Source organism: Dasypus novemcinctus, chromosome 18, assembly GCF_030445035.2.
Source record: "Dasypus novemcinctus isolate mDasNov1 chromosome 18, mDasNov1.1.hap2, whole genome shotgun sequence".
Lineage (NCBI taxonomy): Eukaryota > Metazoa > Chordata > Mammalia > Cingulata > Dasypodidae > Dasypus > Dasypus novemcinctus.
The window spans coordinates 33,189,749-33,213,680 of record NC_080690.1 but is presented as its reverse complement, the minus strand read 5'-3'; the positions used below and the strand labels follow the sequence as shown (position 1 = coordinate 33,213,680).

Below are 23,932 nucleotides of genomic sequence, written 5' to 3'. Positions count from 1 at the left end.
GGCAAGTGCCACACACCCTTACGTAGCACCTCCACGGTACACATCCAATAAGCATAAATAGCCTCAAGGGCATAATAATAACACAGAGTAAAATAATTAGAAAGTGATGAGTTTTGAGTATATATTACCTTTTGTTTTAATATATAAATTATTTATGATACTTGTAAGCTTTTATATCTTTACTTCAATAGTGGCGAAATTTCCTGTAAACCCGCGAGCTGGTACAGCGAGCTCCGCAGCGGCGAGCCTTCAGGGTCCGCACCTGGGCGGTCAGAAGAGACTACATTTCCCAGAAGCCTCCTCTCCCAGGACCCGCCCTCAGCTTCCGGAAGCCGTTCCCATGGAGACGGTCTAACAGCGCACGCTGTCCTCGGAGGGGTGAGGAGGGAGTGGGGAACTAGGGGTGGCTGGGCACTGCTTGGCTTGGGGGGGTGGGGGTGGAAAGGGCGCCGCTCACCCTGATCTTTCCTTTCTGTGGATGTTTTCAGAATAGCGTGCGTGCGTGTGCGCTTGTGCGCAGCGTGGGCAGCTGCCTACTGTGGGGGAAAAGGCTGCTGCTGGGCAGGCTGCCGGGAAGGGCTTGTGGGGAGGGCCGGGTGGAGAAGAAGTAGGGTCATAGGGTCTCTGGGGAGGGTGCAGGGGTATTTGAGGCAGCACTGCCCTCCACCCCCCAAATTGGCTGTAGCTGAAGAGGCAGCTGGTGTAGGGGATACAGAATTAAAGTACTGCTGTGGGTTCTGGCCTTAGATCTACCTCTAGCGATCTGGTCGCATGACAGGGCCATCCCTAGCTGCAGGGGAGTCTGGGAAGTCCAGCATTTCAAACTGGACAGACACACTGCTGTCCCAAACAAAATTGGGGTTCTCCAATATGGAGGAAGGGGGAGCAGATATCTGGGTAACCGACTGGCAGCCTGGCGCAGTGAGGCTTTGCTCGGTGACCGCAGGCAAGGCCTTCCCTAGGGCACATGACGCAGATGGTACCTTGAGTGGCCCACAGAATGGCGCCTGGTCTTGGGGCTGGCCCAGGGCTTGACCGGAAGAGCACACATTGTCCTTTGCACAATGCAACTTGTCCAGGGGCCTTGGTGGAGGCCCTGCCCTTGCCCTCTCTGTGCCTCAGTTCCAAATTTGGTGAGTTGAGATATTCACCTGCCACCTTCCTTTTCTGTTGTCATAGTATGTATCACCTTACTGTTATGAATCATTTTCTTTAAGCCAATTCACTCACTAGACTTAATAAATATACCTAAAACTTTATTCTGCTACAGTAATCCCTACAGCATTAGCATCGCTTGCCATAAAGGAAGGTAACTGTCCACCAAATACATATATGAAAAGCAAATCAATTAGGCAGTCTCGGCTGCCTATTCCTGCCCTGACAAAGATCCCCAACCCCAGGCCTACTTTCTCTCTGCTTTAAAGGAGAGGTGCAAGTGTGGGAAAGGTGCCGCAGACACACTAGCAACAATGGAGACTCCTGGACGGAAAGGAGGTTTAAGATGGAATCACTTGGTCCCCGTGTGCCCTGAGTCACCTCAGCCATCTCCCAGGCCTCCTGGGACATGTGAAGGGTCTTGGGGGCTCCTTCCTGGCCTGGCAGCCATGCTGAGCACATCGCTACCTCCCCAGCAGACGCACACCACCTCCAGACAGTGCAGGACGCGCCAGCATGGAGGTCCTGAAGGAGAAAGTGGAGGAGGAGGAGGAGGCCGAGAGGCAGGAGGCCGCCGAGCGGGCCGAGAGGGCTGAGAGGTCCTCGAGGCCCTTTGAGGCGCTGAAGCAGGAAACCGTCCTGCCGAAGGATATGCTCAGAGACCTGGAGCAGAAGTTGTCGGAGGTCAAGATCACCATGCCCGAGGAGCCCCTGTGAGTGCCGGGGTGGGGCTGTGGGCTCAGCAGCCCTGGCGAGGGTCAGAGCAGGGCTGGGCGAGCCTGTGCTGGGAGGCGAGTCCCGGCCAGGGGAGGAGCGGGTTTAGGGTGAGGGCTCTGCTTCCAGATGGCCTGGCATGAGTCTCCGTGGCTCCTCAGTAGCTGCATGACCTTGGCCAAGTCATTTAACCTGTCTGTGCCTCAGCTCTCCTGTCTGTTTAAAAGTGAGGATGGTAACGATGACACCTGCACCCCGGGTAGGACTACATGAGGAAGCGGTAGAGCTCTCTGCAGCTCGGGGCCCGGCGTCATGGACTAACACCACGCCTGTCCCGGGCACAGGGCCTTTGCCAAGGACACCATCGACATCTCCGAGCTGCCCCTGTCCTACAAAATCAACACGCCCAAGGAGGAACACCTGCTGCAGGTGGCAGACAACTTCTCCCGCCAGTACAGCCATCTGTGCCCAGACCGCGTGCCCCTCATCCTGTACCCGCTGAACGAGTGTGGAGTGCCTGTAAGGCCAGAAGGTGGAGGGCAGGGGTGGGGGGCAGAGGGGGCAGCCAGGGCACAGACCTTCCGGGGGGCCAGAGCCAGGTGGGGCCTCACCCGGCTTCTGCTCCAGGGGTGGCACAAACTCAAATGCCAGCTGGCCCCAGTGGACTCAGCTCTGGGGGGCTGCAGAGGAAATGCAGGCACAGGGTGCCCCAATCAAAAGAAGAGGGGTGTAGGAATTTTATGGGAATCTCCAACTTTTAAATTCCAGCAGCTAATACAATTTTTTAAAAAAAATCATCATGTGGACCAAGCGAGACAGGTCTGTGGGTCTCTGTCAGTTTATGGGCTATTGTTTTGCAACTTTGGGGTTAATTCCATGCCATTCCATCTGCATGTGGGAAAACTCATGCCCAGAGATGCGGGGATGTGGCCTGGGTCACAGGGCTGGCAGGAACGAAGCCCATGCTCTAGTTCTGGGGCCCTTCCCAGTCGACTTAGTCTAATTTCTCTGCCCGTGCCCAGATGGGGCTGGTCTCTAAGACTGGGCACAGCAATTGGCCACCCACTGCCCCTGGCTCAGAACCAGGAACTGATTCTAGAACCTCTATAGGCCCAGGGGAGGGCATGACATGTGGGGAGGAGACCATGGTGTTCCCAGGACCGTGACAGGGAAGCCGGGGAGGCAGGAGACCTGGGCTCCCCACTCAGTCTCTGACTTGCTGGGTGACCCCAAGCAGCTCCCCAGGCCTCTCTGGGCCTCGGGCTCCCCTGGTGCTCTGGGCGCTGGAGGAATGGATCTCTCAAGGCCCTTCCAGCCCAGAGCCAGCGTAAGCTTGTGCTGTCCCCTGGGTGCCAGTGATGTGATCGGGGCCTGCCCAGCTTTCAGCATCACTGCCCCATCGAGTGCTGCCAGTGCCAGCCCTGTGTGTCACCTCCCTGACCCCCACCGGCCCTGAGATGGAGGCCCTGATTGCCCCCATTACAGATGAAGAAACTGAGGTTCAGAGAGGCGAGGGGCTTGCTTAGGTAAGAGCTGGGTCTGCCTGGGTCTGGAACACTCCCAGTGAGGGGGGCCTGGGGCTACCAGGGCAGGGAGCAGCTCTGCCACCCCGGTGTCTGGAGACTTGGCTTCTAGCACCTTCCCTATGGATCGGAGGAAGGCCCTACCAGGTGCTGGCTCTCACAGGGTCCCCACTGCGCAGGCCCCCTTGTCACAGTGTCTCCTTTTGCAGAAGTTTGTGAGCACGACCATCCGGCCCACACTGATGCCCTACCCCGACCTCTACAACTGGGACGGCTGTGCCCAGTTTGTCGCCGACTTCCTCACCATGGTGCCCCTGCCCGACCCCCTCAAGCCGGTAAGTGTCGCTCTCAGGCTGCAGCCTTGGACCCATTCAGCCTATGGTGGGAGCCCCTCAGGGAGACCCCCTAGTAGGGAAACAGGCCCAGAGAGAGACAGGCTGTGTCCTGAGGGCACACAGCACACCTGGTGGGGTGGCACTCAGGTCTCCTGGCTCCCGCCTCTTCGGAGCCCCCCTTTCCTGCCTCGGGGGGCGAGGAAAGGAGGGAGGCAGGAAGGCCGAGCTGCCCCTGCCTCTCAGCCCCATCTTTGTGCTTCTGACCAGCTGGCAGCTTCTCACTGAGAAAGGAAGGGGGGTGGAGGAAGGGTGTGTGAACAGTGGAGAACTGACCAAGGGAAGAGAAGGGAAGGGGGGGGCAGGGAAGGTGAGGGGAACTTGGGAGTCAAAAAATCAAAATTACGAATCAGAGCGCATCAGACCCAGAAGCATGCCTCAAGCATCCCCTCTCCAGAGGTCTTTTCCCTTCAAAAGCCCGTAAGCCCCTTCAGGTTAGAGGCAAGATGTCGACTGTGTTTCATCCCATGCCTTGCAGGCCCCCTAACTCAACAACAGTTAAGAGTCGGCTTGGGGTCCGCCCAGCACGTCAGTCCCAGCACCCGCGTGGGCGGGGGAGGGTGGGGAGGGCAGGGGCTGGGGGCCCGGCCGAGCTGACCGGGCACCGGGTGCAGCCCCCCTCCCTGTACTCCTCCACCACGGTGCTCAAGTACCAGAAGGGCAACTGCTTCGACTTCAGCACCCTGCTCTGCTCCATGCTCATCGGCGCGGGCTACGACGCCTACTGCGTCAGCGGCTACGGCTCGCGGGACCTGTGCTCCATGGACCTGACGCGGGAGGTGTGCCCGCTCACCGTGAAGCCCAAGGAGGTAGGGCCGGGCCGTCGGCGGGATCGCACGCCTCGCGTGTCGCCGTGCTGTCCCATCCTTCCTGAAGGAAGCCCGTCCTGCTGGCACTGCCCTGGCCCGGCCGCCCGGCAGCCCGGCAGCACCCTGGGCAGGCTCTAATTGGAGTTCATCTCTCCAGCTGTGGCCGGAGTCTCTGTCCTCAGCATCTGGACACATACTGTCCAGTTCTCCAAACTGGCTGTCCCTCCCCGCTTGTCACTCAGTTTCAGCAGCTTTGCTCTGTACTAGGTACATTTGTGAATGTCCCCTGGCTTATATCTTGGCACGCTATTCCAAATGTACCCTATTGATAAAAATGCATCCAGCCATTTTTACATTATGAAATAACAGGCAAATGGACAGACATTTGGGTCTCAGTCTTCTTTAAAATTTCAGGTAAAAAGACCCCTTTTAACAGCAAAAATGTTACCAATCCTCCAGCAGGTGATGACTATATATATATTTGTTCACTGAGAGCTCTACAATAAGCAGAGGTTGCTGTGAACATGAGAAACGCTCTTAAATGAATTTTAGCTGGAGAAATCACAAAAGTATCTCTTTACGTCTGGGAAGTAGTCATGGTACAGGCAGAAAACTCTTATAATGCGCTGGGTGAATTCCAGGACTCTGGGACCCTGTGGGTGTCTGCAGCTCAAGATCCACAGCTCCTGCACCATCTGTGGGCACCTTTGTTGCAGCCGGGTGGGCACCTGTGGGCCCCAGGGTGGGCACTGGTGGGGGAGGGGTACAGCCAGAAGGTGGGGAGAGAAACTTGCTCTCTCAGGCTTGCTTCCTCAAGAGAAGACGGAACAAAACTCCATCATTACTTTTGGCTCTGACCAATCCAGGTGCTTAATCATTATAGCAACGTCAACAGCGAACAGATGCAGGGAACTTTCCAGGTGACAAGCTATGCTCATGTCCATTGACTTCATTTCTCCCCGTAGCAGCCCATCTTATCACTCTTAGTTTCTAGATGAATGTGTTGAGATGGAAAAGGGAGGGAAAGAAGGGAAACCAGGCCACGCAACTGTAGCTCTCTCCCTCATAACCTCTGCAGGCCCTCTTCTGCAGCCTCTGCAGGGCTCTTCCCTGGACTGTTTCTTGCCACCTAGCACGCATTCACACACACACATGCAGGCTTTCCTCTCCTTCCTGACCCAGCAAACTTTTACTTTAAGTCAACACACAAAACTCTCCAATGACAAGATGAGAAATACCCGACTGCTGACAGTCAGCCCCACCTTCCAGAGCCCACCCAGGCCACGGCGAGTGCGGGCAGTGGGGAGAGAGGAGGAGAAGACACCCCCCGAGCTTCTGCCCTGACAGGCAGCCTGCACAGGCATTTTCCTGTCGTTATTCCTGGGAGGTTTCTATTACTCTCAGCCCATTTTACAGATGAGCCTGAGGTTCAGGGAGGTGAGAGGACTTGCCCAAGGTCACAGAGCTGGGGCTCTTTCTGCTTTTAGGGCCACGACACCCATATGTTGTAGGAGCGGTTCAGGGCTGTTGACCCTTCTCTCATTGGTTGACAGACTGTCGAGGAGGAGGAAAAGGTGCCACCTAAGAAGTATGCCATCAAACCCCCCAAGGACCTGAGCAGCAGGTTTGAGCAGGAGCAGGAGATCAAGAGGCAGGAGGCCATCAAAGCCGAGGAGGAGAGGCTGCAGAAGGAGGCAGAGGAGCGCCTCATGGTGGGTCCACGGCTCTCAGCTCCCAACTCCTGAGCTCAGCTGTGGAGAGGGGCTGCCATGGAGAAGGAAATCGATTCAGATCAGGGAAGGGATGTATTTCACAGACCCCCAGGTCCAAAGGCCCTTCTCCATCCCATAACCAGCCTGACTTCTGCTCTGTCGTGTGAGGCTCTCCAGCGAGTAGTCTCAGTCAGGTCCTGTTGACGATTTCTAATGCCTGAGAGCTCTACTGCCCGGGGAACCCATCTGATGCTGGGTAGCTCCAGCGTTCCACCATCCTTCACTGGAGAAATGCCTTTCTACAGCCTCCCATCCGTCTTCCTCTCTCGCCTCCCATCTCTCCTTCTCTCATCCATTCTTCCACCCATCCATCCTGCCATCTACCCATGTTCACACCTTCCCTCACGTTCTCTCTCCCGCCATCCCTTCCTCCCTTCTTTCATTTCCTTCAGTCTATTATTTACCGAGCTTCTCCTCTGGTCCAGCCCTGGGGATACAATAATGAACATGACACTGTCTTAGTCGCCCGGAGGGAGGCAGTCAAGAAAGCCATGCAGTGTCTCATTAGCTTTCTTAGGATGAAATCTCACCCAGAATCATGACCTAGAAAGCCAGTAAATCCCACGCACCCGAGATCTCTGAAGAGCCCTGTTTGTAAACCTCAGTACTAGTCATATCCTCCCATTTTCAGGATAGGAGCACTGGCTCAAGAGGGGGTTGATGTCCTCATGGCCACACAGCCACCTGTGGTGCAGCCTGGATGAGAATTGGGCCTCCAGCCAGTTGCCCAGCCCCGGGGAAATGACCCCTAACATCCCCGCCCCCACCCTTCTGGCCGTGGTCACCCCCCTGTCCTGTGCAGGAAGAGGAGAAGGCACCACCGGACCCCCTGCACGGCCTGCGTGTGCACTGCTGGGTCCTGGTGCTGTCGGGGAAGCGCGAGGTGCCCGAGAGCTTCTTCGTTGACTCGTTCACGGCACGCAGCTACAGCACCCAGGATGACCATTTCCTGGGCATCGAGAGCCTCTGGAACCACAGGAACTACTGGGTCAACATGCAGGACTGCTGGAACTGCTGCAAGGTGCTGGCGTGGGGCCTGGGTGGGAGAGCTGAAGGCACAGATGGGAGAGGAGGGGAAGGCCGTGGTAGCCAGATCTGTGGCCAGGGGGGCTCAGCCCACTGCCTTGCCCATAAATATCCATTCCAACAGGATTATGTCTCTATTTGTGGATCCTTTTGAAATGTGGGTTGTATGTATGAAGTGTTATATACTTGCAGAGAAATGTACTCATCCTAAGCGTAGAGCTTAAGGAATTTTCGTGAATTGAACACACCTGGTTACCTGCACCCAGCTCAAGAAATAGAGCATTAACGGCATCCCCAAAAGCCCCCTTTTGTCTAGTTTCTATCTTCCTCCAATTATAATTTTAACTGATTTAAATGGCACTGATACACATCCTATATATACACACACACATATATTATTCAGTTGCCTACTTTTTATGTGCTCTCTCTTTCTTGCTTGGGTGCCCAGAGGAGTGAACAATCCCAAGGACACAGCTCATTGAATTCCCACTCACTAAGCCTTCCTCCCGAAGCTGGACCAGCCCCCTGAGTCCCTCTGGCCCCCTCGCTGGCCACCATGCCCACCCCCCTCCCTGGAGTTAAGCTCTGTGCTGCTCTCTAACAACATACATTAGTTTTGCCTGTTTCAGGACTGTATATAAAATGAATCATACAGTATGTACACTTTTATGTCTAGTTCTTTCACTCAGCATTTATGTTCATGAGATTCATCCAGATTTTGTGCGTAGCTATAATTTGCTAGATTTGCTTGTTTATTGATTTTCCATTCTCTAAATATAGCAGAATTTCTTTATCCATTTATAGTTGATGCACATTTAGATTGTTTCCAATTTGGGGCTATTTTGAATGGTGCTTCTACGAGTGCTTTTGTATGAGTATATCAGTGAATCAAAATACACATATCTGTTGGGTAAATACTTAGGAGTGGAATTGCTGGGTCACAGGACATGCATATGTTCAATTTTAGTAGATATTGCCTGTTTTCTAAAATGACTACATCCATTTAAACTCCCGCCAGCTGTGTATGAGAGTTCCAGGCGCTCCACATCCTTTCAACACTTGATATTGTCTGTATTTTCCATTTTAGCAATCCTAGTAGCTGTAATGGTATGGCATTATGGCTTCATTAAAAAATACCATTGATTTTTACATACTGTCCTCATACCCAGTAAGTTTAAAACTTGTCTATTAATATAATTTTTTTTTAAAGATTTATTTATTTATTTCTCTCCCCTCACCCCCACCCCGGTTGTCTGTTCTCCGTGTCTATTTGCTGCATTTTCTTTGTCCATTTCTGTTGTTCTCAGCGGCAGGAGAATCTGTGTTTCTTTTTGTGGCGTCATCTTGCTGGGTCAGCTTTCCACGTGGGAGGCGCCATTCCTGGGCAGTCTACACTTTCTTTTGCGCTGGGCGGCTCTCCTTATGGGGCGCACTCCTTGCGTGTGGGGCTCCCCTATGCGGGGGACACCCCTGTGTAGCACGGCACTCCTTGCGCGCATCAGCACTGCGCATGGGCCAGCTCCACACGGGTCAAGGAGGCCCAGGGTTTGAACCGTGGACCTCCCATGTGGTAGACGGACACCCTAACCACTGGGCCAAGTCCGCTGCCTATTAATATAATTAATCTGTAGAAACTTCGGGATTTTCTACATAACAATCATAGAGATGAATGGTGACAGTTTTGTATCTTTTCCTTTTAATTATTTTTCCTTTCTATTGTTTTACTTCTTTGGTTATACCTCTGATATAATGTCAAATAGAAGTGGGGATAGTGGATCTCCTTGGGTCATTCCTCACAGACTTCATGTCTTCATAACCATAATAGCCTACCATTTCACTATTCATATAATGTAGGTTATTTAGAAGCTACCCTCTATCAGACCAAGGAATCTCTTTTCTCCTCTTGGTTTGCCAGCAATTGTTGTTGCTTGTTTTTGTTTTTTTCTTTTTTTAAAATATGGAATGCTTCATGAATTTGTGTGTCATCCTTATGCAGGGCAATGCTAATCTTCCCTGTATCATTCCAGTTTTTTTTAGTATATGTGTTGCCAAAGCAAGCACAGTTTTTTTTTTAATCAAACAAGAATTTATTTTCATCAGCTGCTTTTCCTACAGCTATTAATGTGACCATATGATTTTCCCCCTTTATTGTAACTTGGCAAATTGCACTGTTCTTATGCATTTTAAAAATTGAGATAAAATTTACATACCGTAAATTCATCATTTTAAAGCGTACAAGTCAGTAGTTTATAGTATATCCGCAAGGTTGTTCAACCACCACTACCAGCTAATACTAGAACATTTATATCACCCCCAAAATATCTCCCTACCCATTAGTAGTCACCCCAACCCCCTGCCTGGCAACCACCATTCATAAAGTATGTAGTCTCTTTTTCCTTTCTTGGGGGTTTGGTCTGGCTTTTTTCACTCAGAAGGAATTATTTTGAGATTCATTCAGGTTATTGTATATATAAATAGTAAATCTCTTTTTTGCTGCGTAGTATTAACCTTTGTGTGGATATACCACAATTTGCTTATCCATTCATCTGTTGGTGGACTTTTGGACTGTTTACAGTTTTGTCTTTTACTAGCAAAGGTACTATGAACACTAATGCATAAGTCTTTTTTTTTAAGATTTATTCTTATTTATTTCTCCCTCATTGTGCTTGCTACGTGCTCACTGTGTGCTCTCTGTGTCTACTCATCCTGGGTACTGAACCCGAGACCTCCCATGTGGAAGGGAGGTACCCAGTAGCTTGATCCACACCCACTCCCTGCTTTTGGTGTCTCTCATTGTGTTTCCTTGTTGAATTGTCTTGTTGTCATCTTGTTGCATCATCTTGTTGCATCAGCTTGATGTCTTGCTTGTCTTCTTTAGGGGGCTCTGGGAACTGAACCCAGGACCTCTCATGTGTTAGGTGGGTACCCAACCACTTGGGCCACATCTGCTTCCCATGCATAAGTCTTTATAGGGACATATTTTTTTTTCTCTTGGTTAGATATCTAGAAGTAGAATGACTAGACATGGAATATGATAAGTTTAACTTTTTAACGAAACTGACAAACTGGTTTTCCAAAGCGTTTGTACCTTTTGACATTCCCACCAGCAGTGTATGAGAGTTCCACTTTCTCCATATCTTTGGTAACACTTAATATTGCCAGACTTTTTCATTCAGTCATTCTAATAGGTATGTAGTGATATATCATTGTGGTTTTAATTTATATTTCCCTAGTGACTAATGAAGTTGAACATTTTTTTGTGTGCTTATTTGCCATTTGTTTATCTTTTCTGGTAAAGCATATGTTCAAATCTATTGCCTACTTTTAAGATTGGATGGTTTGCTTTCTTGTTATTTAGTTTTTAGGGTTTGTTGTTTAGTCTAGGAACAAATCCTTTCTCAGCTATATGATAACATACGTGATATATTTTCTCCCATTCTTTGGCTTATCTTTGTATTCCCTTGACAGTGTCTTTCGAAGAGCAGAAGTTTAATGTTGGTCTAGTTCAATTTTAAGACTTTATGGACTGTGCTTTTAGTGTCATATCAAAGAAATCTTTGTGTAATCCAATGTCATAAAAATTTTCTTCTAAATTTTTATGGTTTTAGGCTTTACATTTAATTTTGCTATATGGTGAAAGGTAAGGATCAAATTTCTTTTTTACATATGGATATTCAATGTCTGCTATTAATATAGCCACTCCAACTTTCTTTTGATTTATGTAAGCATGGCATATCTTTTCCATTTTATTTTCTTTTAACCTAACCGTGTCTTTTTATTTTAAGTGCATTTCTTTTAGCCAGTATATAACTGGGTCTTGATTTTTAATTTTTTTCCAACCTGACAGACTCTGCCTTTTAATTGGTATGTATATACCACTTACATTCAGTGTGACTATTGATATGGTTATTAGCTTTATATCTATCATCTTGCTTTTTGCATCATCAATTTTGGAAATTTACCACCATTATATACAATGGTTTTACCCTATCCTTTCTTCTTTTCCTTCGAGACTTCTGGATAAGACCTTTTCACTATGTTCCACATGCTTTTTTTTGTGGGTACCGGGGCTGGGGGTTGAACCCAGGACCTTGTATGTGGGAAGCCAGCATTCAATCACTGAGCCACATTGGCTCCCCTGAGTTGGTTTTTTCATTCGTTTCGCTTGTCGTTTTGTTTTTAGGAGGCATCGGGAACTGAACCCAGGACCTCCCATGTGGGAAGCAGGTGCTCAACTGCTTGAGCCACATACGCTCCCCTCCATATGCTTTTTTATGTTTTTATATCCCTTTCTTTACTCTCTCCTTCCTCTCTCTTTCTTTCCTCCCCTCCCCTCTTCTCACTTTCCCTCCCACCATAAAGCATTCAAGTAAATGGATTTTTTTGTGTATGAATGTTTATAGCAGCATCATTCTTGATAACAAAAAAGTGGAAACAATCCAAAAGTCCATCAACTGATGAATGGACAAGCAAAATAAAACACATGCATTTAAAAAAATTTTTTTTTTCCCACTTCCAGTTGTTGTCAGCAAGAAGGCTGGCCCAGATTACCTAGTTCACACTACCAGAAATGGAACTCCATTTCTTACCTTTTCTCTTTCCCTGCTAATCATTGTGATTTTAAGTTCTAATCTGTTGCTTCTACACTGTCTATGATACTCAATGGTCCATTATACCTTATTTATCCATGTTCTCAGTGACAAACACCCAGATTGTCTCTGAGTCCCTGCTGCCACATACATCTTCGTGCCAATTCCCTCATGGACCTGTGTGAGAATTTCTTTGATACAGATGGCCAAGATTAGAACTGCTGGGTCCTAGGGTCTGTTTATATATAGTTTTAACTAAGACATACAAAGTGGCTCTCTGAAATGGTGGCACCAATCTATATTCCCACCAGCTGTACATGCAGATCCTAGAGCTCCTATCCTGCAACATTTGGCTTCATCCATCTTTCTGCTTCTGCCAATCAAATAAGGGTAAAGAGATATTTGCATTCATTTGCATTCCTTTGTTGAGCAAAGAGTTTGAGGAGTTCTGTATATGCTTTTGAATCTATTATATTTCCTCGTCCATACACTGTCTACTTCCATCCTTTGTCCATTTTTTTTCCTAATGGAATTGCTATTTGCCTTTCTTAATGATTTGCAGGAGTTTCCTGTATATTCTAGATATTAATCAAATGTTACTTATTGACATTGCAAATATCTTCTCCCATTCTGTCATTTGTGTGCTTTGTCCATGGTTTCCTTCATTGTACACAAGTGTTGTTTTTTTTCAAACATTTGAAGTTGCTTTTGTTTTTTTTAAAGATTTATTTGTTTATTTTTTAATTCTCCCTCCCTTCTGCCCCCTCCCTCCCTGCTGCCTCTCCCTCCCATCTGCCCCTGCTTCTCTCCTAGTCCCTTCCTTTCCCTTGCCCCTCTCTCTTCCCTGCCCTCTCCCGCTCCCTGGCTCCCTCCCCCTTGCCTTCGCTTTTCCCTCCTCGGTGCCCACCCCCCAGCTAGAGCAGCCCTTCCAGGACTCACACAGGACATTAAGCTCTTGAGTTCGGGCAGGCTCCAGGACCAGTTAGTGTTAAAACCTCGTGGGGGCCTCTTTGCCTGGCCTGTGAGCTCCTTCTAGAACACTGTTCATGGGGATGGAGAGGAGGGTGGGGAGGTACTTGGAATGTGGGGTAACCTCCACCTGGCAGGCGCTATCTTGCAAGTGAGCCATTTTCGCAGAGGAGACAATGATCCTAGCCCTCAGGCAAGCTGGGGTGAGAAGCAGGTTGAGGACCTCACAGAGAAGGAGGAAGTCCACCCGCCTCTACGTGCACCTCACTCATGCACCCTGCTTGGTTCCCTTCTCCCTCAGTAGGTAAAAAACCACAGCTGGAGGCTTTTTCTAAACCTGCCATATCCTGGAAGCCGCCAGATCCTTTTCCCTTAAAATCACTAAAGATTAGCCTGTCCTTAGCTTGTGTTTGCTTTAAACACTGTCCAGTTTGTTCCCCAACTGGTGCGAAGACCAGTCATGGGTTTTTTTCACAGGGAAGATGGACAAGGGGCAGCCAGATCTGGCCCCCTCGGGGCCTCAGTTTCCCTTCTCAGTTTCCATGAGAAGGTGGGCACGGCCTCTCAGAAGCCCAGATCAAGCTGCCCCGCTGCCCTCGGGTCCCTGCTCTCCTGTGGTAGCAGCTGTTCCCACCATTCCCAGTGGTGGGGCCGGGGGCCAGCTGAGGGGGCACTCAGCTCATCCTGCACCCCCATCAGGACTTGATCTTTGACCTGGGAGACCCTGTGCGGTGGGAGCACCTGCTCTTGGGGACCAATAAGCCTTACCTGTCCTTGACTGAGGAGGAGGAGGAAGGGACAAACGAAGAGGATGATATGGAGAATCTGGTGAGCTGGGCAGGTGCGGGGGCAGGGGAGCACGCGGTGGGGGGCTCCAAGCCCTGGGTGACTCCAGGCCCATCTGACAAGTGACTGCAGCATATGTACATATGGGGGGTACAGAAGGGCCCTCCCAGCCCGGGTGATGCCCTCATCTTACAGATGGGCAAACTGAGGCCCAGCCAGGGCCAGGGGCCTGCCCAGGGCCACCCAGTGGGTGGGGTGAGGGAAGGGCTAGGGCGTGAGTTGTGCAGGGGTTAACCTGCTGCCTGGAGAGCAGGCCCTCGCTCAGCGTGGGGCCATAGGCCCTCTCAGAGAAACCCCTCAGGGCCAGCCATTCCTGAGGTGCGGCCGCCCCTTAGCCCCTCCCCACCCCGCCACCCCCTGCTCCAGCAGGCCTCTCTTGTCCCTCAGCTCTCCTACAGGGCATTTGGCCCAGGGCCTTCGCTGAGATGTCAGCCTCCCTCTCATCTCCAGCCACGGGCCTTCCAGCCAGGTCGGGAGGAAGCTGTGCTCCGGGCCTTCCAGCCAGGTCGGGAGGAAGCTGTGCTCCGTGGTCAGGAGCCCAACAGCCTCAGTTATTGTCCCCGTGTGGCTCTGAGCTTCAGCTTCCTCATCTGTATGCAGAATGGGGGAGGGGCGGAGAGCATTAATAATATATAAAGCTCACGTGGCCTTACCTATGTCCCAGGTACTGTTGCAGGTGCTTTACCTGAATTCTCTCACTTAAATCTCCACCAGTGTTATCGTGCAGGATTATTATTTTTATGTTTTACCAAAGGGAAGTAACTTATACAACAGAGAGGTTAACTCATTTGTCCAAAGTTACACAGCTAGTTCCTTACAGAGCTGGGATCTGAACCCAGGCTCTTGCTCCAAAATCTGGGTTCTCAACGGCGACTCTGTGCCAACTCCCGGGGCTGCCTGAGGATGAAGCGAGACCATTAGTGTGACGTACGTGGCACAGCAGTGTGGCTGGGCAGAGTCCTGTCTGGAGTGTTCTCAGCATCTTCCCCTCTGGGAGACAGGGGGCCTCCCAGGGTAAACCTGATTTTGAGACAAATCCTGGGGCACAGACGCCCCCTGCTGGCCCCAAGGCGCAGCCATCAGGCCGCTTCCTTTTGTCAGACCTTTGGTTTCCAAGCCTGGACCAGCTACCCTGGTGGCCCCGAGGACTGACCAGTGACATCCCTGTAGAGCCAGAGCTCAGCCTTGAGCCCCTGGGGGAGAAAGAGGCCCTCCAGCCGTGGGCTGCCTGTCTTAGAGATTTTTGAAAGTGCTCGCTGCTGATGGCTCGCCTATTTTGTCTGCTGCAAGATGTCACAATTAGATGAGCTGGGGCTAGAGGTCTGAGCAGTGTTCATGGGAGGAAAGTTGTAAAGTGGGAACATCTTATTCACGTTTCCATGGTAACCTAGTTAGAGAATTGTTTGTCTAGAGCCGGCTTTATGTAACAGATGGGGAAACTAAGGCTAAGAAAGAAAAAAATACTAATGGTCACCAGGCAGTGTCCTGAGCCCCTTACAGCCTTTCTGTCCTCCCCAGAGGTCCATTTGTCAATGAAGGAGAGATTCAGGCACTGGCCCAAGGCCCCAGAGCAGGCTGGATGGAGGGGGGGAGGGAGGATGGGCTGGGGCCCACTAGGTCCAGGAGCTGCTCCTAATGAAGGGCGTGTGGCTATTCCTGGAGCCCAGGCTGGCTGAGGGAAGGAAGGGGGTCCTCTCCTAAGCCAGCTGGGTGCAGAGAAGGGTACAGGGGAGGGCTCCCTGCTGAGAGCCTTAAGACGTGCCAGGAGTCCGAGCTGCTCATGCACTATCAGCTTGGCCCAGGGTGGTGGAGGCAGGAGGAGGCTATGAAACAGAGGCTCTGACGGGAGCTGCTGCTCCACTGCCCAGCCCTGACCCGCGCCCCTCCCTGCCTCCTGCCTCTCCCGACAGGGCAAGGAGGATGAAGAGAAGAGCTTCGACATGCCTCCCTCCTGGGTGGAGCAGATCGAGATCTCCCCAGAAGGTATTTTTCTCACTCCTGTCTCCAGGACCAGTTCCTAGCAGGTCTGCGGCCTCAGCTAGGCTGGAGGAAGGCCTGGCAGAAGCTGCCACCCCCCTCCCCACTGCACCCTCTTTGCTTCATTCCTGCCACACGCTCTCAGCTCTGTGGCCTGGGAGCCCAGTGCCTACACAGGAGGGCCTCTGTCCCCATGTGCTGGAGGATGTGGCATGCCCTGGGGTTGGGGTACCCTGAGGGCCGGAGTCACAGGCCCCCTCTGCTCCCTGCCTCACCCTCCCTGAAGGAGGTGGTGCCCCCCTGTGCCCAGGCGGCGCAGGGCATATCTGGACTAGGGAGGGGCAGGCAGAGAAGCAAGAGGGCCGGAGTGCTCCCACCTCAGGTCAAAGCCTGGTTTTAGGGGTGCCCTGGCCCATGGAAAGGGCGTCGGCCTTTCCCATGGGGTGGGAAGTACTAGAGAGGGTGTCATGGAACCCCAAAGCAGAATAGCAGCTCGGGTGGAAAGCTGGAGGAGGGGGCGTCAGAAAAGGCTTTCAGGGGCTGCAGTGGAAAGGACGAGAAGGATCAGCCCAGCGAGGGCAGGAGGGGGTAAGGTGTGTGGCCCTCCCCCCGCCTCCCTATCTGGGAGGGGGAGACACCGACCCCCCTCTGCACCCATAGCATTCGAGACCCGCTGCCCGAGCGGGAAGAAGGTGATTCAGTACAAGAGGGCGAAGCTGGAGAAGTGGGCGCCGTACCTCAACAGCAACGGCCTCGTCTGCCGCCTCACCACCTACGAGAATTTGGAGTGTGAGGGGGGCCAGGCCGGGGCAGGGGCAGGCGGCCCGGGCCGTGGGGAGCAGGGGGGCTGCATCTCCCCCTGTGTCGCGTGACCGTGGGCACGTCACTGCCACCCTCCCAGTGTGAGTGTGGCCCCGCCGACCTCTGTGAGCCCGGCGTGCTGGGCGAGCTGGCGGCGCTGGCCCGGCTGCAGCCAGCATTGCTCGGGCACCACAGGCACGAGGATTTTGGAGATAAAGGAGTGGTACGCGAACCGGGAGGACATGCTGGAGTTGAAGCACATAAGCAAGATCACAGGCCTGAACGTCGACTACTTCAAGCCGGGCCACCCCCAGGCCCTGCATGGTGCGTGCTCCCCATCGCCAGCCAGCCAGGGCCGGGGTGGGGGGGGCTGCCGCTGCTAAGGACTGCCTCACGGCGGCTGGCATGTGGCGGGAGGCACCAGCGTTTATGGATCAACAGGGTTCTAGGGCGGCAGGTCACAGAGACCATCCCTGCTGCCCGAAGCACACCAGACGTGTGGGGAAGCGCAGGCAATCCAAGGACAAGTGACAAACATTCCTCAGGATGGTCAAAGCCCAATGTGAGGCTGGAATTGGGCGGGAAACCCACTGAGGGGCACACCCTGGGGGCCACACTTAAAGGGGTCAAGGATGCTGCGTAACAAAACCAACAAACACCCAATGCAGGGATGGGGGGACGGGGAGTGTGGCTCCGGCCACGAGCCCAGGAGGTCAGGAAGAGAGGGAAGGCCAGGTCTTAGGAGCGAATCAACAACCCTAACCAAGAGTTCAGAAAAGTAAAAATACATTTGGAAAAAAGATCCACCTCATTTGGTGGCTTAAAAAGTGCACTAAACCCTCATGTTGGCAAAGATCAAAAAAGAAATCGTTCTACCTGGTAGCAACAAGTGGGCGAAGCAGCAGACAGTTGGTCCCTGTCCCTGATGTTGGAGAGCAAATTGGCACACTTTTTCTGAAGGGCAGCCTGGCAAAATATATTTATGAGCCCTAAAATGTGTACACCCTTTGATCCAGCAATTGCACTGGTGGGAATTTGTCCTGAGCAAATAATGGGCGAGAATGAAAAACATGGCACAGATGTTTGTCTTGGTGTTGTTTATAATAACACAAAGTTGGAAACGACCTAAAAACGCGGCAGTAGGAGTTGGGTTCCGCAGCCAGTGCTCACCCATAAGCTGGGCCAGCCGCCCTAGCTCCTCACCCGCCGCCCCTCCCCACCAGTGCACTCCTACAAGTCCATGCTCCCGGAGATGGACCGGGTTATGGAATTTTACGACACGGCCCGCGTGGACGGCCTGATGAAGCGAGAGGAGACGCCCATGACCATGACGGAGTACTTCAGGGGGCGGTCAGACTTCCTCTCCTACCGCCTCACCAACTTCGGCCCCAGGATCAAGAAGCTTGCTCTCAACAGTGCCGAGTCGAACCCTCGGCCCATAGTGGTAGGAACTCAGTGGGTGGGGGGTCAGGGTGCCCGTCCTCCGTGGCAGGCTGAGGTTTCCGTGGGATGGGGGAGCTCTGGCTCTGGGGCGCCACCCAGGCCTGATACATTTCCTGAGCACCAACTGGGAGCCCAGCATTTCACCAAATGTGCCCTCAACCACTGAGCCAAGGAGGTATTATCTCCTTACTGTTAATGGAAGATTCACACTTGTCACAAAACATTCGAAAAATACGGAAAAATGTAAAGAGAAAAGGAAAATGATCACAGGATGGCGCTTCTCAAACATGACCACGTATGAATAGATTTGGTGTTTGAGAGACTCTCCTACCTTAATTGAGATGTGTGTGTAAGTCGAATCCCCATATCTCCCACTTAACATTGAATCATGCGCTTTCTTTCCATGTCATTACAAGTTCCTTGGCAACTGAGTTTAACGGCTATAAACCAAAGAGGCTCTTTCTAGCAGTCGGGCATGTCTAGTGAGGGAGCAGCTGTTTGGAAAGGTGGTGAGCTCCCACCTCTGGAGGAAGATGCTGGTTGAGGGAGCTAGAAAAGGGCCCCAGCGCCAGGCAGGGCTGGAGTGGCCTGGCCCCAGAGCCCGGGGGCCCTGAGGACCACTGTCCCGCCAGGAGAGGCTGCTCCACGGAACCCCCCAGAGGAGCCCAGAGCCCAGTGTCCCTGCGCATCTCCGGCTCCTGCCCTCCTGGGCATGCCCAGAAGCCCTGCCCCAGCCCTGTCCTGTGCATGTTCCCGCCTCACAGAAAATCACCGAGCGGTTCGATCGCAACCCCGCGAAGCCTGCGGACGAGGACGTGGCGGAGCGGGTGTTCCTAATCGGCGAGGAGCGCATCCAGCTGCGCTACCACTGCCGCGACGACCACATCACGGCCTCCAAGCGCGAGTACCTGCGGCGCACCGAGGTGGACAGCAAGGGCAACAAGATCATCATGACGCCCGACATGTGCATCAGCTTCGAGGTGCGCCAGGGCCACGGCGGCGGGGGCCGCGGGGCGCCGTGTGGAGGAGCGACCTCCTGGTCCCCAGCCTGGAAGTTCATCTCTGCCCCTCGGAAAAACAAAGCCTCCCATCTGGGGAAAAACAAAGCCTTCCCTCTGCAGGATCAGTTTCCTGCCAAGAGAGGGAGTCTGGTGGGCCAAGGCTACTCTCTCCTCCCTTCCCTGCCCCTGGGTGGAGCAGACCCCAGATCCTGAGACCGATGCTGGAGCAGGGGAGGACTGGCTGCCACAGTTCAAGTCCTCCCCGTCCTGGCATCTGCCTTCACCCCTTTGAGTCTCCAGTTCCTCTTTTGTTACTGCCTATGTTTTTACAAAGAGGAGACTGAGGCCCGGAGAGGTTAAGAGACTTGTGCAAGGTCACACCACTATTAAGTGGCAGGACAGACTTGAACCCAGGTGGTCGGGCCAAGGGCCTGCCCATGGCCCACTGTCACCTCTCCCTGTCACTGTGGTTGTTGTGATCCCAGGTGGAGCCCGTGGAACACACCAAGAAGCTTCTCTACCAATATGAGGCTATGATGAAGCTCAAGAACGAGGAGAAGCTGTCCAGACATCAGGCCTGGGAGTCAGAACTGGAAGTAGGGTCCCATGGGTGAGTGGGCAGTGGGTGGTGGCAGGGGAGGGCAGGGTCTTACTCATGCTGTCCACGTCCCTGCCTGCCCCAGGTGCTGGAGATCCTGAAGCTTCGAGAGGAGGAGGAGGAGGCACATGTGCTGACCATCTCCATCTACGACACCAAACGCAACGAGAAGAGCAGGGAGTATCGGGAGGCCATGGTGAGCCTCGCTGTCTTGCCCAGGCCAGCTTTCCTGGACCCCTGGCCTCCAGAGTGGGGAGGACAGTTAGGGGTTCCTCCGGGGAGCCCTTTATGGGATGAAGTTCTCAATAGCATCGTGGTCACCCTTGCTGCTGAACTGGCTGTTTCTCCCTTTCACTCCAGAGAGCTTTTGGGTGCAGGTCAGGTACCTCCAACCTCCAGGGCTGGGGAAGGAATGAAAACACCTGATTGTGCAACCAGCAGAGAGGTCGGGCCTGAGCCATAGCCCAGTGAGCTGACTGCATTCTTCGGTGTTGAGGCTACACCCTGAGTTTACGAGGCCAGCTTGGTTTTCAAGGCTGGCTCTGCATCTCCTTCATCAACCAAGCAGAGATTTCTAAAAATAGTTTGGGGTCACCAAGGCAGGACAGGACATCAGACACTGGGGTGGTATCAGCCCCCACATCTCCAGCTTCAATGGCCCCTGCCCACTGCTGCAGGACACGAGGCCCAGGGTAAAAGGGAAGAATTGAGTTACTGGCAGTTTTCAATTTAATATCATCAATAACTGCCACCTTTTATTGAGCAAATACCTATACTGCATGTCAGGCCCAAGTATGGGCACCAAAAACACCAGTCCCGGAGGCCCCAAGCACTCGGACCTGGACTTGAGGCCTGGTTTTGGCTGGGGAAGTCCCTGAAGTCCTTGCTGGTCTGGCTGATCCCACCCACTATGCCACCACAGGAGCGGGTAATGCATGAGGAGCACTTGCGGCAGATGGAGGTCCAGCTGGACTACCTGGCCCCATTCCTGGTACAGTTCCCACCAGGAGAGAAGCTGACACGCTGGCAGGCGGTGCGCCTGAAGGACGAGTGCCTCAACGACTTCAAGCAGCGGCTCATCGACAAGGCCAACCTCATCCAGGCCCGCTTCGAGAAGGTGCAGCCAGGGCCCTGGGAGGAGAGGGGACCTGGACATCCTCATCCAGGAAATGCGCCCAGGGCTATCTGTCCTGCCACCTCACAGACTTGGGAGGGACTGATGAAGGGATGAGTGGGCCACGACTCAGGGTTTCCATATGATGGAATTGTTCCTCCTCACTGTTTACTGGATGGATGGGTGGGTGGATGCATGGATGGATGGGTGGGTGGATGGGTAGATGGATGGATGGGTAGGTGGGTGGATGGATGGGTGGGTAGGTGGGTGGGTAGGTGGATGGATGGATGGGTAGGTGGGTGGATGGATGGGTGGGTAGGTGGGTGGGTAGGTGGATGGATGGATGGGTAGATGGATGGATGGGTGGGTGGATGGGTAGGTGGGTGGATGGGTAGGTGGGTGGATGGGTAGGTGGGTGGATGGGTAGGTGGGTGGATGGATGGGTAGGTGGATGGGTGGTTGTGTGAATGGATGGAAGGCTACATTATAACAACTCCTAAATGTTGACCCATTTCTGTGGGTCAGGTACATGCCATATACTGTACTTCCCATCCATTATCTCATTTAATCTTCACAAACAGGTCTAAAAGGGGGTGTACTATGACCCTCATCTTGCAGCTAAGAAATGTGATGGTCTGAAAATGTTGGTAATTGGTCAAGGGACACTTGGCTGTCTCGGTCTTGACCTTAGGCCTCACGGACATGATATTCCTCTAAGCATTGCCCCAGAGGCTCCCACCCAAGATGTCACCTGCCACTGCCTCTGCCCCTCTGGCTTCTGTGGGTGGGGACAGTGAAGCCACCCCTATTGGGGCTGTCTGGTGACCAGAACTTCAACCTGCAGCCTGAGTGAGAGTGAGCCCTCCTCAACCCTCCTGCTCTCTCCTCCCCATGCCTACAGGAGACCCAGGAGCTGCAGAAGAAGCAGCAGTGGTACCAGGAGAACCAGGTGACCATGACGGCCGAGGACGAGGACTTTTACCTGAGCTACTGCTCTCAGGCCATGTTCCGCATCCGCATCCTGGAGCAGCGGCTCAATCGGTGAGGGGGCGGGGGAGCTGGAGAAGACTGGCTGGGAGGCTGGACCACCAGCTTCGGAACCCCTCACCCCTCTTGTTCCTGATTTCAGGCACAAGGAGCTGGCCCCGCTGAAGTACTTGGCTCTGGAGGAAAAGCTCTACAAGGACCCACGCCTGGCAGAGTTACTGAGAGTCTTTATTTGACATCCCTCCAGCACCTCTGCCCCTTTGCTGCCCCTTTTAGGACAATGGCCAAGGCTGCCAGAGAAAGGACAGCCTGGCCCCTGTCCTCCTACATCTGGTTCATGACTGTCCATTCATTTGCCCAGACTTACTGCCACATCCCCCACCCCACAGCCCTTTCTCTTCCTACTTCTGATTTTCCTGCAAATAAATACTTTTAATTTGCCATTGGCACCTCATGTTTCACAAGTGCCAGCACCAGCCTTTTTTCCCCTTCCCTTCTTCACCAACCACCTGGGGCCTCCTCCACCTCTTCACCTGGCCCTCTCCATTTGTTTCCTGTCCTTCTCTCGGTTGGAATGGGAAGTGTTCACTGCACCTCTGCAGTGACACAGCCACCTTCAGATGGTGAAATCTTAATGGCTCACCTCGTGGGATGGCGAGGCAGGGGTGTGCCCCAGATCTCTGGGGCCGACCTGACTGCAGGGGCTTGAGTCCCAGCTCCTCATCTTACTAGGCACCGTGTACCCACCTGGGAAATGGGGATGGCGTTTTTGTATTAAATAAGACTTGGAAAGCAGAGGACTGGGAATAGCACGTAGAATGCACTCACTAAACACTGGCTTAGGAAATGGTCAATAACCACAGGAAAATGTGATCAAATTAGCCATCAGGGAAATGAAACACTACCACATACTCACCAGACCAGGTAGAATGACTCAGTGTTGGTGAGGATGTGAAGCAACTGGACCTCTCAAAAAGCTTCCCTAGGGGTAGTTGTATAATGTAGTCCCAAGAAGTCAGATACATCTCCCCAGTGTAATAGAGTTAGACTGATTTATAATTTTCCTACATATGATTCTCAGCCCCTTTTATTTGAAGCTATAATTAGCACTATATCCATTAATTTATGTCCCAGAGACTTACATCTTTTGTCTGTATAAACCATAATGTAAACTATAGACCATGGTTAGTAGCACTGCTTCAACATGTGTTTGTCAATTGTAACAAGGGTACCACACCAATTAAAGATGTTATTATTTGGGTAAAATGTAAAAGGGGAAGGGGGTGGTGTATATGGGAATCTCCTATATATATACACACACACATACATATATATAGTCAGATACAAAAAAGTACGTACTATATAATTCTATCTATATAAAGAAAAAAAATCAGACAAAATTGATGGTATTAGAAGTTTAGAAGTCAGGAAAGTGGTCACTGTTGGCACTCTTGCAGTGTGAGGATTAGTGAATGCAACAGGGAAGCCCGACAGGGGTGAGGGGTGGGATGGGGATGGAGAGTGGTCTGGTTTGGCAATGTTCTGCTTCCAGATCTGGTTATGTTCGGTTTGTGGAAATTCATCAAACTTGGATATTACATGTACCCTTTGGGGTATGTAAATTATACAAAAAAATGTTTTTAAATGCTGGTCATGAATCTAATCAAGACTTTAGACCTAACTTGCAAGCTTACAGGATATTCAGGGGAAGGGGAACAAAGTAAATGACACCAGGAGGAAACAGACAAACCTGTAGGTGGGACAGTCTACACGGTAAGTCTCTTCCGAAGATCAGTCACACACACACAGGTTGGGGAACTGAACTAGAATGAGTCTAAAAGAGCCAAGTGTGAATCTTGTTTGGTTCTAGACTTTGGAAATGATTTGAAAATGATTAATTTTCTTAGGTGTGGTGATAGATTTTGTAGGATAAAGGCCTTAGTTTTTAAGAACTATATGTTCAGTATTCAGCTTTAGGGGTGAGGTATCATGATATCTTGTAACTTTCAAAACACACAGGGACAAAGCAAATGTTTTAAGTGTTGAAATCCAAGTGGTGAGTAGATAGGCTGTCATGCTATTATACATCCTTATATTTTCTCTATATAATGTTTCATAATAAGAAGTTGAAGGGAAATGCAAGGCAGGTTTTTTCTCCCCCCAAATTAGTAAACTATCTCATCTTAAAAAAAAAAAAAAAAAAAGACAGAAGGCAG

At 51.9% G+C, this 23,932-nt stretch overlaps 1 protein-coding gene and 1 non-coding gene across 3 annotated transcripts; one reads left to right on the top strand and one right to left on the bottom strand.

The window, feature by feature from the left end:
- Positions 1–320: 320 nt before the first annotated feature.
- Positions 321–22,165, top strand: DRC7 (dynein regulatory complex subunit 7). 2 transcript variants are annotated; one of them, XM_012529030.3, is made up of 18 exons: positions 321–378; positions 1,632–1,868; positions 2,214–2,388; positions 3,602–3,727; positions 4,399–4,593; positions 6,147–6,305; positions 7,168–7,386; positions 13,649–13,777; positions 15,706–15,778; positions 16,433–16,561; positions 16,769–16,897; positions 17,797–18,017; positions 18,781–18,996; positions 19,503–19,613; positions 19,701–19,811; positions 20,538–20,732; positions 21,631–21,770; positions 21,859–22,165. In XM_012529030.3, the coding sequence occupies exons 2-18, from the start codon at positions 1,672–1,674 to the stop codon at positions 21,950–21,952; spliced, it is 2,619 nt and encodes an 872-aa protein (XP_012384484.1). In that variant the 5' UTR covers positions 321–378; positions 1,632–1,671; the 3' UTR covers positions 21,953–22,165. The 2 variants fall into 2 exon arrangements, with proteins under 2 accessions (XP_012384484.1, XP_058135927.1); XM_058279944.2 differs by having other exon boundaries at positions 322–378; positions 4,435–4,593.
- LOC111766567 (U6 spliceosomal RNA) lies at positions 9,343–9,452 on the bottom strand. The gene has a single exon (XR_002798587.1). It is a non-coding gene; the product is annotated as a U6 spliceosomal RNA (small nuclear RNA).
- Positions 22,166–23,932: the final 1,767 nt, after the last annotated feature.